General features: G+C 41.4%; 1 protein-coding gene across 5 annotated transcripts in view; it reads left to right on the plus strand.

The window, feature by feature from the left end:
* TTC7B (tetratricopeptide repeat domain 7B) overlaps positions 1–14,912 on the plus strand; it is a 265,844-nt gene that overhangs the window by 180,969 nt on the left and 69,963 nt on the right. For all 5 annotated transcript variants that reach the window (XM_074996636.1, XM_074996633.1, XM_074996637.1 and 2 more), the window contains one exon: positions 2,981–3,121. In XM_074996636.1, the coding sequence (XP_074852737.1) occupies positions 2,981–3,121 (141 nt within the window). The remainder of the gene's footprint in view (positions 1–2,980; positions 3,122–14,912) is intronic.

The raw sequence follows: 14,912 nt of genomic DNA on the forward strand, positions 1-14,912 counted from the left end.
ATAGTGATCTGCAAAGTTGTAAATGGTGTGGACAATATGAATAAGGGAACATTATTTACCTCTTTATAAAAGAGTGAGGGATCACCCACTGAAATGAATAGGAAGCAGGTTTAAAACAAGCCTAACCTAATACCACTTAACACAATGCATTCAACCTATGTAACTCTTTGTCAGGGGATGTTGTGAAGGGCAAAACTGTACCTGGATTCAAAAAAAGAATTGAATAAGTTCGTGGAGGACAGGTTTATTGATGGCTATTAGCATGATCAGGGATGCAAGCCAGTGCTTCAGATATCCTAAAAATCTGGCTTCCAGAAGATGAGAGTGGACAACAGGAATGGATCACTCAATAATTACCAGTTTGTTTCATTTCCTTGGAAGCGTCTATTGGAAGACAGGATAATGAGCTACATAAATCATTGATCTGACCCATCATGGTCATTCTTATGTTTTTAAATAAGCTTGTTACCATTATTGTATAATTGGTAATTATAGAACTATCTTCTGCTCAGAGAAGGTTTACCATAAAGTTACCATTACATTGTATATAGATTTATCCACTTACAGAATTAATGTTGTACAGTGTTTACCTTCCATTGTTTTTATATTAGACCTAGATCCTAAGGATGTGGAATGTGAATAATGTATTTCCTTAATGGAATATATTTTGACCTTTAGAAGGTAAATTTAGAAGGTATCAAAATATTTATATGCACAATGGAAAGAATTTATTTATTTTAAGATTACATGGTTCTCACTGTACAACCAGTCCCCTGATATGGAACATCTCCTCCCCACTGAACCTTTGTGTTATCAGAAGTGAAGGTCGGATGCTGGTGTGCAACTTTCTCCTTTCCTCCACTTTTCTTCATATCAAGGATCAGCATGTTTTCCTTACCAGTTCTTCAAGAGATATGGGATGGATTCTATCATTGTTAAGCTTTTACAAAAGACCATATCAGCCATGGCAGTAGTGAAAGCTTCTGCTCTATTGCTGAGCCACTTCTCAGATCACATCAACCATCCTTTAGCCTTTTAGTTAAGGAAATTCTTTGGGCCCCTGGCTGCTGGGAAAGAGAATGAGTCTCTGCTGAGGGTTCTCAAAAAATAAGGAGGGATATGGACTGTATCCTGAAATAAATGGATCACTGCTTTCATAATCTCAGCTGTTCAAATACACTAAACTCACAGATTTCTCTCTCAGTACAAAAACAATTACATACGCATCATCATTTCCCAAATTGATTAGGAAGCTGGCACCATTGTAGTCTGGGGGATGGGAGGGTAGACAAACCAAGCATTGGGATAAGTTATGCAGTATATGCCTGCATTTACCACCTCCTTCAGTAAGTGTACAATGGTGCTACTACGTCAGATTGTGGCAGTTTACTTAAAGCCATCCATATTCTGTCCTCTTGTGAAGACCTGTAATGTTAGCGGTCGTGTGACCAGCTCACATTCACTGGAAAGCTCAGGCAGGCAATCACCAACCTAAGCTGATATCTTTGACTTCTGTGGTAGTCAGTTCAAATCTGCTGCTGGTGACTGTGGGTGCTTCTACACTCGCCCCCTCCTGTCGGAGGTGGCATGGTAATAAGGCAATTCAAAGCAGGTAATGAGGTGCTGACATGCATAATCAGCGCCTTATTAGCACAAAAGCAGCTACGTGAATTTCAAATTACAGACTTCAAACTGCAGATTAACTATTTAGATGTGGGCTATTTTGAAATAAGTGCCCCACTTTGACATTCCCTTACTCCCACAAAACTAGATTGGAGTAAGGGAATGTCCAAGTGGAGCACTTATTTTGAAGCTGCTGCCATCTACACTGACAATCTGCAATTCGAAGTCTGCACTTTGAAATTCACCTGGCTGCCATTATGCTAATGAGGCATTGAATATGCACATTAGCGTCTCATTAGCCTGCTTTGAATTGCCTCATTACCATGCCACCTCCAACAGGAGGGAGCGAGTGTAGAAGCAGCCTGTCTGAGGCAGAATACTGGAGTAGATGCATCTTTGGTCTGATCCAGTCTGGTACTTGCTGCATTCCTGTTTTCCTATCTCTGTAAGCACTGCAAAACTTCTCATTCAGACAAGTCTAGTGAGTCACAAATACAATTTGAAATTACAGTGCAAATTTGCAGTGGCTTGTAAGTATTTGAAATCACAGTAAGAACTATAAATGTTTTGGATGTAGATAGAAAAACATCAATGGTAAAGATTCTCTCTTGGAAAATTATACAAGTTTAATTTATAATGAGGGTAGCGTATATACTGAACGAGTAGAAAACTTATGTACTGGGGGGATAGTATTTCAGATTGGATTTTAATATCCCCCAGAAAAGTTTATTTTGAGAGAATAAACCATTCCATTCATCATTTTGTAGATTTTTCTCCCTGCAAGGATTTCTTTGGCTGCTAAACATTTTATTTCAATGTTGTTGATTAGCAGAAGCTTCCATCCCATGCAATTTAATTGTGTATCCATTCAGGGGCACATTGTGCTCAGCCTATGTATTTTAGTTCTGACTTTTTTTTACAACCTATTATTAGCCTTTAAATAGTCACCTAATTGAACTCTATGAAAAGACATTGCAATTACTAACATCAAAGTGCATGCAGCACAGCATAAAGTGCCATCATAGCCTTCTTTGTATTATTTATATTCATAAATGAAACACTGAGTTAAAAGTTCAGTTTTCATAGTGGCTATTCAGATTAGCACCAAACATTGCTGCTAGTGTCAAAATGTGATTTTTAGTATAGATTGACTCACTTTCTTGAATTTTGCATCTGAAAAAGACTGACAGCGAGCATCCAGATGTTAAAACCCATGTTAGCTTTTTTTGGTGAAGCCTGTGTTATAGAAAGGGTTAAGATGTAGTATTTAACCCAGCCTTTGTGAACATTTTTGCCTTTCTTCCCTCCCCTCCCTTATCTCCACAGTGATGTAATTTTTTTTTAATTACTTTTACAGGTTCAGTCCATGCAACGTCAATAGCAGCCTCCAGAGTGGAGCAGGCACTGTCTGAAGTTGCTTCATCTTTGCAGAGCAGTGCTCCTAAGCAAGGTCCTCTGCATCCTTGGATGACTCTGGCTCAAATCTGGCTTCATGCAGGTACTGGAAAACAAAAACAATATTTTTCCTATTCACTAACCTGTGAAGCAGCAGGAATCTTTATTCATTTCATTTAGCAAATCAGATTCTGTTCTCATTTGTCAACTGAAACTGGAACCTTTAAGGACACTTATGCAAAGTGTGACATTTTGTTTCATTTCGGGAAATAACATTGTGTGTTTAACTTATAAAATAGTGGTCAGTAAGGATAGTATTTAGTTTTTAATATAATATACCTTGTCTCAGTGTTGATACTTTTTCTAACCACAGCTGAAATCATGGATTTCTAAAATTTCTCATTTGGCAAATTTATCCTTGAGAACAAAGGATATATTTTAGTGGAACTTCTAAACTAAACTTCAGATCACCATAAGAATATTTAATAGTCTTAGATCCTAATAATAAAACATGCATATCATAATTTGCTGAACTTCTGTGAATTATTCATATCACTCTGCATAAAGGGGCACAATAATAAGTTGATCTTCCAAAATATATTAATTGGCTGCATAGGCTAAAAAGGGAGGGAGACTGTTTTTATTTTAAAATGGGGCATTCATAGGGATTTCTGCTGTTTTCAATGTGTAAAAATTCAGACACTTCTAATATAGCTAGGGGTTTCTCTTACAAAAGGGGGAAGGATAATAATTACAAAAACTAGTGGTGACATCCCATAATCATTATGGGCTGAATCTGAAAAGCACCTGTTCAAAATAGTGCTGTAAACACAGTATGTAGTATTTCAGTAAAATAAAAAAAGTTTGACATTTGTTTATGCTCCTTTCAAAATGGCTGGATGGAGGTAGGTGGAGTCCTCTGGCAAAATAAGCCAATGACTGGGCCCAAACTTGAACTAGGCTTCTGGGCTGTTACTGTGAAGTGCTTCCTTGTGCCGGCCAGTTGGTTGTTATGAACATTTATGATATTTAAATTACTGAACTTTTGATTTTTTTAAAAAAGGTAAAGATCTGTGTCCTACTATGAGAGGAGCAGAGAAGTGAAAACATTTATATAGGAGGCACTCGATTCATATGTAAGATAGGGCAGCAGCTTTATAGTGTGGTTGCTGCATGGTCAGTCAGAACTTTTGCAGCACAATGAAGCAGTACCACTGTTATCTTTGTAGACATTATGGCGTCTGAAGCTTCTTGAGAAGCTAAGTAACATAGAACACAGATGAATAGTAACAGAGAGATAGCCATGTTAGTCTGTATCTTAACAAAACAAAAAAGCAGTCGTAGCATTTAAAGATCTGAAGAATCGAATCTGCCCCATGAAAGCTCATCACCTAATAAATTACTCAGTCTTTGCAGTGCTACATGACCGCTTTTTGTTTTGTTAAAGAACATAGTTTTCATACTTCCCCAGGAGAGGCTCAAGCATTTACAAGAATATCAGATATTACAGATGCAGCTGTAAGAAAAAACATTAGCATAGTATAAAAAATTAACTTGACAAAAATATCACTAAAGTAAACTAGTGTCATTTTATTTTTCTGACACCCATCCAGTTAAAAGTGATAGTGGGCTTCTGGTGTCTCACAATGGCTGTATCTACACTACAGTCCCCATGCGAAAGGGGAATGCAAATGAGGCAAATTGGAAATGCAAATAAAGTGCTGTTTTACATATCTCACACTTCATTTGCATATTCACATTTTCAAAAGAGAGTCTTTGGAAAGAAAACCAGCAGTGTAGATGAGGTTCTTTTGAAATAAAGCTCCCTTTTCAAAAGTACCCTACTTCCTGGTCAATGAGCCAAAGTTGGAGGTTGGGTTGCCTCAAGTGTTTGAAGGGTTTGTAGAGGCTTCAAGCTCAGGACCCAAAAAGAGGACTTAAGTTCCTCCTGATGGAATCAGCTCTTCACCCCTCAGAGCCAAGTCACCCTGACTCAGCCCCAAGCACTTCTGCCCCTCTAAGGAGTTCACCTTCTTCTGTGAGGGACAGGTACCACATCCTAACATCTTAAGCACCAAGGAAAGATTCCATGCTGGTGTCACGTGGCTCCTGACACCATTACAGGTCTCTGATACAGAATGCATGGGCCCATATCGTATCAGACTGCTGGGTGCCACTTATGATAAGACTGATGCACATTCTGGAATTCAGTTCTTTCCCCTTCTTCCCAACCTCCTTTTCCAGCTCTCTTCAGTGACCCGTCTAAGGAGAAACTTCTACTCTTGGATGTGTGAGCACTTCTGGAACTGGAAGCAGTAGAGGAGGTTCCTAAGACGCTATGGAGCATGGGGTTCTATTCTTGTTGTTTCTAATCCCCAAGCCTAAAGACATTTTGAGACCCATCCTGGCCCTACAAAAACATCAGTTAGTTCACGAAGAAACAAAGTTCTGCATGGTCTCCTTGGCCTGCATTATCTCCTCCTTGGATCCAGAGGACTAGTAGGTCACCCTTGTCTTGAAAGACTCATATTTTCACATTCAGTCCTCAAAGATCCTAGGAAATTCCTCCAGTTTGTTGTGGGTGCTGTTCACTATCAATACACAGTACTTCCATTTCACATGCCAGCAAAACTTCCCTCCACCCCCTCCTATACCCTCTCTTCACAAAGTGTGTGGTGATAGTTGCAGCATTCCTGAGGAAATAAATAGTAAAAGTCAATGACTGTCCTCAATGACTGGCTTGTCAGAGGTCAGTCCAAAGCACAGGTGGAGACTCACATGCAAGTAATACTGTCAACTTTTGGAGGTTGGGCTTGTTCAGTGCACAGAAATCAGCTCTTGTTCCTTCCCCAAGAACAGAATTCACAGGGAGAAGGGCTCGGAACATGGTGGCAGATCCTCTGAGCAGATCCTTCTCCAATTATGAGTGGTCCATTCACACAGACGTCATAGGGGACACTTTTCAGAGGTGGGGACTCTCCAGATACACCTTTTTGCAACAAAATATAGCAAGAAGAACCTGCAGTTCTGCTCCTTTCCAAATCGCTCGTAGACACATTCCTTCTCCCATGGAAGGACCATCTTTTCTATGCATTCTTATCTGTTCACTCATCAAAAGGTTCTACTGAATGTCAAAAGGGGCACAGTAAGACTTAGCAACAGTCTGGCTGCATCAGCATTGGTTCATCTCTCGCCTGACCCTCTTGGTGGAAATACCAGTCACCCTGCCTCTGTTTCCAAATCTAATCTCTCAGAATCACAGTCATCTCAAGCAGTCACATCTCAAATGCCTCCATCTCACAGTGTGTAAACTTCCTGAGTGAACCTCTCAGAGTTCATGTGCTTGGGCCTGGTTCACAAGGTCTTGCTAGGAAGTGGAAAACCATCTACGAGGCTTATGTATTTGGCAAAATGAAAGAGATTCTTGATCTGGTCAGGGCAGAGGTGATTCACAACATGTCAGTCAACAAAACCTCATATTCTGGACTATTTGCTTCACCTAAAGCACCAAGGATTGCCAGTATCTTTTCTCAGATTCCTTCTGGCGGCTGTTTCAGCCTTTCACCCAGGTAATGAACTGTAGGTTCGTCTTCGCTAATGTACTCTGTAATTTGTTGGCGGGTTAACAGAGTAGACAGGCTAGACCCAGAGGTGAGGTAACCAGTTCCACCTTAGGACCTCAAATTGGTGCTGTCAAGACTCATAAGGGCCCAATTTGAGCCTTTGGCAACATGCTCTGTATTCTACATGTCCCGAAAGGCAGACTTCCTCAAGTCTATCACTTCAGGCAGAAGAGCCTCAGAAAAGAGGTCCCTGACTTCAGTAGCGCAATACACAAATGGTGTTTGTAGTTTAACAATAACCAAGACATTTTCCCTCTTGTCGTCTTCACAAAGCTACATATCAGTAGCCAGGAGCAGAGGCTTCACTCGCTAGATGTCAGGTGGGCTCTGGCCTTCTACATAGAAAAGGCCAAACATTTAGGAAGTCTACTCACCTTTTTATGGCAGTGGCTAATATGATTAAAGGCCTCCCAGGCTAAACCAAAGACCTTCTTCATGGATTACTTTGTGCATTTGCACATGTATGACCTGACAAATATCCTTGTTCTGGCTCAGATGGCACACTCTGCAAGAGCACAAGGATCTTCCAGCATTTTCAGAGTCCCAGGTTCCCATTCAGAATATCTGTGGAGCAGCAAAGTTGTCTTCGGTCCTCACCTCTACAACTCACAACAAGCTAGAGATGGATGCTGGATTGAGTAGGGCAGTGCTACAGTCTACTTGCTGTAGAACTCCAAACCCACATCCTCCGTCTCCTTAGGAGTCATGGACATGAGTAACATTTGAAGGAAATAAAACCAGCTGCTAACCTTCTCATAAATATTGTTCTTCAGGACACGTTGCTCATGTCTATTTCAAAACCACCCTCTTACCCCTCTGTCAGAGTTGCCAGCAAGATGGAACTGAGAGAGCAGCAGGTCCATATATACAGCACCCTGTGGGCTAATGCTGACCGCAACAATACTATGGAGGAAAAAGCTTTCTGTTGGTTTTGCACGCAGCACATACATACCTACATGGGAATAAACATGAGCAACACATCTCGAACATTATCAGTTACAGAAAGGTTAGTAGGTGTTTTTCTATGTTTTTAGACAAAGGTATTTGCAACGTTAAGTGACTATTCAGTACCATTGTGCAGCATTTTTTTTCCTGTTTCCAAGACCAGTATATTAGCTGAAGTATTTGCCATGTATATATTGCAGTTTATATTAACAATACCTTTAGTAAGAGTTGATCATACAGTAAAAAGTAGCCACATATCAAAGGTCTCTAAGAGACCGTGTTGTTCAGCAAACACCACTAACTTGTTCATTGGCAGGAGCTTAGCATAACTTTTTCAGATTGTTGGAGTTCTTTGCTATTTAGAGGTAATCATGTTTATTTTTAGTATTGCTGTATGTCTTAGTATATTTAACTAACCTGTTTTGCTTTGAGCATTTTATTGTGCAGAAGTAAGTAGTAACACTGCCAAATATTAATTATTTCAGAAAAACAAAAGAGGAAAGCATAAGATGTGCTAGTGATTAGTATGTTGCTTTATTTGTTTGAAGTGCCTTGGAATTCAAGCTAATTCTGACAGTTCAGGTAGAGGTGACTTCCTCCAGAGAATCACACAGAAATTTAGAATTGGAATGTGCCTGTGGGGATAGTCCAGTCACTTTCCCTGCCTTATAATTTGAGGCTGTCTACACACACCCCCATTCCAAATTGGGAATAAGGGAATTTTGAAGTCAGGGTTTCCTTTTGAAGTGTCGGCATCTACATGGTGTTTTCATTTTCAAAATGACACCACTTTGAAGGCTGCATCTCGTGGAATATGCAAATGAGGTGTGGGGTATTTAAATCCCTGCCTCATCTGCAATTTTGATCTCACGGATTTACATACCCCCTCCGAAAGGGAGGGTGTGTGTAGACATGGCCTAACTGATTTAAATATTCATAAATGGTGCTAAGCAAGTGAGTGTTTGTTAGCCTTGAATATCTCCAGTGCTGACAATTTTCCTGGCCTCTTGTAGGATGTTTTGTTGTTCAACTCTGTAGTTTATTTTTTCTATGTATTCATCCTTAATTTTCCCTATTGAAGCTTAAACTCATTACTACTTGTTCAGTCCTTAGTGCCTAATGTGAACCAGAGACTTGTTCGCAATGTGTGGATGCAAACCACATCTTGCTGTGGCAAACCCTTTGATCACTTACATTTATGGGGGGTGGGGAAGAACAGAGAGGAAGCAAGTAATGCTGGGCTTGGCCACACTCTCCTCCATGGCCCAGAAAAGTTCATTCCTCTACAGCCCTTTTTTCCCTCCTGCAGATGCTAAAGTGATCAAATCTCCATATGAGCCATTTTTCTGCTTTCTGACTGCAGCTACTAGAGGGGAATTGGGAATAGAGATAAGAGACAACTAAGCATGTGAGAGCACCCAGCAGGAACAGAGAGCATGAAAAACACAGCCACTCCAATTGTACGGAAGTGGAAAAGCACCCTTAATATACAGACAAAGGCGAGGAGAGACGGTGGAGAGAACAAGTTCTGCTCTTGAACCCTTTCCAGTTAATCTCTTTTATAAAGTTACTTAACTCAGCCTGCAGTGCTGGTATTTTCTGTAGTGTTTCAGGGTGGTGTTCATTATTTTTTATCAATGATCCAAGTTACCTTTTCAGTTGTGACATATAGTAACACAGAGATTTAGTTCTACAACTTGAGAAAGGAGCATTTTCCTATAGACTGACTGTCAAAAAACAGGTTTGCTCGGAGAACCACACTGAACAGCCAAAATGCATCTAGTTTTTTTCAAGATACCGATATCACCATAGGAGAGTTATTTATATTATTCAGCTGTAACAATACACTGCTGTAAAACCTATTTTAAACCTAGTTAATGGCACACATTCTCTAAATGAAAAAAAGATCATCCTGGGGGGAATTTTTTCCCCCCCTAACAATGAGGGTTTTGAAAACTGCTTTTTTGCTGTAGCATTGTATTCTCTGTCTTACCCTAGTGGAATTAAAATTACTATCTTAATTACATTAATGTGTGCATTAATATAGTATAAAAATGTAACAAAGAGGAAGCCGTGCTAGTCTATACACTATCAAAACAAAAAGCAGTCAAGTAGCACTTTAAAGACTAGCAAAATGGTTTATTAGGTGAGCTTTCGTGGGACAGTTGGTCTGAAGAAGTGGGTCTGTCCCACGAAAGCTCACCTAATAAACCATTTTGCTAGTCTTTAAAGTGCTACTTGACTGCTTTTTGTTTTGATAGTATAAAAATGTAGTTTTTCGTCTGATTTCCAGACCCTGGAGTGGATGACAGATGGATCCATTGATAATTGCCAGGTTTTTTTTTTCCATTTTTCCTGACGCACCTATCGTTGGCCACAGTCAGAAGACAGGACATTAAACTAGATTGTTCTGATCAGTATCGCTGTTATGTTAAATCATAGAAACACAACATAGCAAGAATACGTGACAGAGTTTATAACTAATTCAACTTTATACTGACTCTTGAGAGGATGGAATTTGTTGTTCTAATTGCCATGAGTTTGGGAAGGACAGCTTTTCTCGCCAGTGGCAGAACTGTGAGTGATTTACCTTGTTCAGTGTAAATAAATAGCTGACCTAAATATTGGTAGCTCATTTTCAGTTTCTCTCCCTTTTCTTCTGTTTGCATTTGTCAGAGATTTGTCTGCCTATTGCCAGAACCTCACATCTTCAGTGTTCACAGTTATCAAGCAACCTCAAACTTTCAATTGGTTTTCAAAGTTACACCATAGAGGTGGACACTCTCTGACTTCACAACTCTTGATCTGATAATGCTGCAGCTCAGATACTTCTTAGTGTGTCCCAACTAAGAAAATACTGATATTTAACTAAAACACTGTACTATTATTCTTTTGAGAGCTACGTGAAGGATGAATTCCCTTGTAGTTTCCTGTTTCACTAACATAGGAGTCAGTCATGTTAATTACAAAGCCATAAAATACATTAGAGGAAGCATGAAAATACAAGTAAATACAGAAAACGTATTGGATTAGTTTACACTGCCAATAAGTTTTATGATAAAGAGACTATAAGATAGCAATCTTAACAAAACTTAAGCATCCATCTTGGACAAGGAGTCAAAAACTTGAAGGTATTCTGCAGGGTGGGACAAGAGGAGAGCCTGCAAGATAAGGCTATCTTTTTGTTTCGAGGTCATGCGTCTTCAAAATGCAGTTTGTGATTTCTTCTTTGAGAAACTGCTACCAAGTCAGGTGATTTTTTTTGATTAACCTTTTGTGCATTGCTTGTTTAAACTTGCCTCACTACTACTAGCATAGTAATTTTTTTTGTCTTGCAAACTATTTCCATCTTACTTGGGTTAATGTAGTAGTAGGCATCCTTCAGTCTGCATAGACTATGGATTGCTCCCTTTAAAGTTTCAATTGAGTACTTCATTTACAGCGTCTATTGTGACTATAAAGACCCACATGAGAGTGACAGTCCTTGCTGCATCTCTTGCAGATGTAGTGGGTGTCTGGCAAGTCCTTATTGTGCTTTCTGTGCGCTCGCTTCTCCTCTGCTAGCTGTCTGATCTTCAGCTCGCCCTTCTGAAGGCCCTTGTGTAACCCCTGCCTCCATCTGCTGCGGTCGTCTGCTAGTTCTTCCCAGTTGTCCAGCTCGATGTCTACCTCTCTGAGGTCTCTCTTGCAGACATCTTTGTAATGCAACTGGGGGCATCCGGGAGGTCTTTTGCCAGAGGCTAGCTCGCCATACAGGATATCTTTTGGAATCCTTCCATCATTCATCCTGTGGACGTGGCCAAGCCAGCGGAGTCGACGCTGCCTGAGGAGGGTGTGCATGGTTGGGATTCCAGCTTGCTCGAGGACGGTGGTGTTGGTCACTCTGTCCTTCCATAACATTCCAAGGATGCGCCTGAGGCAGCGCAAGTGGAAGACGTTCAGCCTCTTTTCCTGGCAGGCATACAGGGTCCAAGTCTCGCTGCCATAAAGGAGGGTGCAGAGGATGCAGGCTCTGTAAACTTGCATTTTGGTGTGAGTGTACAGCTTGTTGTTATTCCACACTCTCTTGCTGAGTCTGGACAGAGTTGTGGCCGCTTTTCCGATCCTCCTATTTAGATCAGTGTCCAACGACAGGGTGTCAGTGATGGTGGACCCGAGGTAAACGAACTCGCTGGGTTGAGCACTACTCCGAGCTGTACTCACGCGAGAACGTTGTGTTTGACGCAGCCCTCAATGCCGTCGAGCTCCTACCAGCAATGGACGAACTGGATCAAGAACCGACTGGATGAACTGAAGAGAGCCATCGACAGCATTGCAGCAGGAAAGGCCCCTGGTCAGGATGGTATACCACCAGAGGTAATCAAATGTGCCGCGGACACACTCCTGGAACCCCTACATGAGCTACTGTCCCTGTGCTGGAAAGAGGGTGAGGTTCCACAGGATATGCGCGACACTAACATTGTAACGTTGTATAAGAACAAAGGAGACAGAAGCGACTGCAACAACTACCGTAGAATCTCCCTCCTAAGCGTCACTGGTAAACTGTTCGCTCGCGTCATCCTTGGCAGACTCCAGAAGATTGCTGAGAGGGTGTACCCCGAATCGCAGTGCGGATTCCGCACAGAGAGGTCTACTGTTGACATGGTCTTCTCTCTAAGGCAGCTGCAGGAGAAGTGCAGGGCGCAGAGAAAGCCATTCTACATAGCCTTCATCGACTTGACCAAGGCTTGTGACTTGGTCAGCAGGGATGGTCTGTTCAAACTGCTCCACAAGATAGGCTGTCCTCCACGGTTACTCAAGATGATCCAGTCATTCCACGAAGACATGAGAGGAACCATCCAATATGACAGCGCATTATCGGATGCTTTCAGAATCAGGAGCGGCTTCAAACAAGGATGCGTGCTTGCTCCGACATTGTTTGGGATCTTCTTCGCACTCCTCCTGAAGCATGCCTTTGGATCTTCAACAGAGGGCATCTTGCTGCACACAAGATCTGATGGGAAACTGTTTAACCTTGCAAGGCTGAAAGCTAAGTCTAAGTTGTGAGAAGTCCTCATCAGAGACATGCTGTTTGCAGACGATGCTGCTGTAGTGTCTCACACAGAAGACCAGCTTCAAAAACTGCTGGATCAGTTCTCCAAAGTGTGCAAGGACTTTGGGCTTACCGTCAGCCTAAAGAAGATGAACGTACTCGGTCAGGATGTTGCTGAATCCCCATCAATCAGCATTGACAACTTGGGTTAAAAGACAGTTTATCTTCTCTCTCTTCTCCCCCCTCCCCCGCGTCTAAAGATGTTTTCACTCCTTTATTTGTAGATGTCAGATTGAATTTGCTCATAATGGATTTAGGTGTTAGGATAATTAGATCAGTGGTTTGCCTTGAATAAAGTATTCTACTCAGCATCTAGCGAAGTGGTTATCCTTTATGTACATTCTTAAATGAAGGTTTCCAATCTCTTTGGAAATTCAAAATATTGTAAACATTATATGGAAAACAGAAAAGGTGTATTCTCTCAAAACAGTATGATACTCTTTTTCAGGCTCCCTTAATTCTATTAGGGCTTGTCTACGCTTGCCCCCAACTTCGAAGGTGGCATGTTAATCAGGACGATGGGAGATTACAAATGAAGTGCTGCGATGAATACGCAGCACTTCATTAGGGTAATTCCCCCACTTGCCAACTTCAAAGTGCCTGTGCTACTTTGAAGTGCCTTTACTCCTCCAAATTTTGGGGGGTAAGGGCACTTAGAAGTGCCCGCAGCTACACGCATGCAGGCACTTCAAAGTTGCCACGGGGGAGAATTAGCTTAATAAAGTACTGCATATTCACCGCAGCACTTCATTAGTAATCTCCCATCACCCTGATTACCATGCCCCCTTCAAAGTTGGGGGCAAGTGTAGACCCAGCCTTCATGATTTATTAATTGCAGGAATAAATATTAGTCAATAGTGTCAAGCTTCTCCATATACTGTAAAAATGTGCTGTTTCCCTAGATTGTTTTAGTTAGCTCACAAGAGAACAATTCCAAATGCTTGTGTCTATCATTATATCATATATCATTGCTTGCATGATTCTGTCTTGACTTCAGTGAGTAACAGCAACTGAACTGAGTTCCTTTAAACTTGTCTACACTGTCCTTCAGTTCACACAGTGGGGAATCTGAATAGTAGTGTGAACCAAAGAACTGCACTGTAACTTCCTGTGTGTGGATACTTCAGGCTTGAACTAGAAGGTTTGTCGTTTACATTAATGTAGTTCTGCCTGAAGCTGACTGTTTTAATGTGAACTAGGAACCTTTTAGTTCACGCTCACAGCGTTCACCTTGAGAGGATACAGCATAGCCCTTTAGTGTGCTCTGCTATTCACACCATGTAGTCCAAAAGACCATGTAGATGTGCCCTTAGTTTTTGCATGGTTATCTTTCTGTCCACTATAGTGGCAGCAGCTAAAAATTACTTTTAGGTAGGTGGTTAATTTCTGCATGCTACTTGTTAATAATTACTGCTTTCACTTAGCATCTTTCACAGTATAACTAGCAGCTATTCTTGAATATGTACAATCAGATGTTTCTGGTTCCTGCCAACCTTGCATTAGGGCTTTTAAAGCCATGAAGCAAATTTTCGATGAAAGCATCATTTCTTCTATTGCATTGTATCATAAGCAACTTTTACTCAATCAGTCATCAACAGCATAAATCAGCATCTCTCAAATGTAGTCCCTGTGGCCACTGGTGACTTCTCTTGCAATCATGACAGACCCATGGGCAGTGACAGCAGAGTGGGGGCAAAACAGCAGCTCCTCCCTGTTGCTCCTGGATGTGCCATTTTGGAGGTGGTGGCGAAAGCTGCCATCAGGGGATTGTGGCCTGCACCATCTCTTGAGGGAAGTGGAGAATAATGGGGCTGGTAGAGCAAGGTGAGTTCTTCAAATGCTTGCTCATTTGCATGTCACGTTGTATGTGTGTGCTTGCCACATGCACTGATGTCATAAGTTCTTCCCTCAGCAGTATTGGTGGAGCAGCAGCCTATTAGAATGGTGCCCATATAGTGCAGCATAAGGGACATGACCCACTTTGCCACCCTCTTTTCTTTCTTGCTTCCAGGGATGGTGCAAGGAATGTTCGCTGCTCTTACTAACATTGCTTATGTTTCATTCATAGAAACTGTAGTCCTTGTACGGGCCTTAGCTGTAGTTAGAGTTTTGTTAGTCTCGCTTGAGACTCAGCCAGGTTTATGGGCATGCACCAGTCCCCTGGCTTTAAGTTTTGTGGTTGCCCTGTGTCAGTTAGTGATCCACATAGTCATTATCTCAGGTGCCTTGGTGAA

Source organism: Carettochelys insculpta, chromosome 6, assembly GCF_033958435.1.
Source record: "Carettochelys insculpta isolate YL-2023 chromosome 6, ASM3395843v1, whole genome shotgun sequence".
In the NCBI taxonomy this organism is placed as follows: domain Eukaryota; kingdom Metazoa; phylum Chordata; order Testudines; family Carettochelyidae; genus Carettochelys; species Carettochelys insculpta.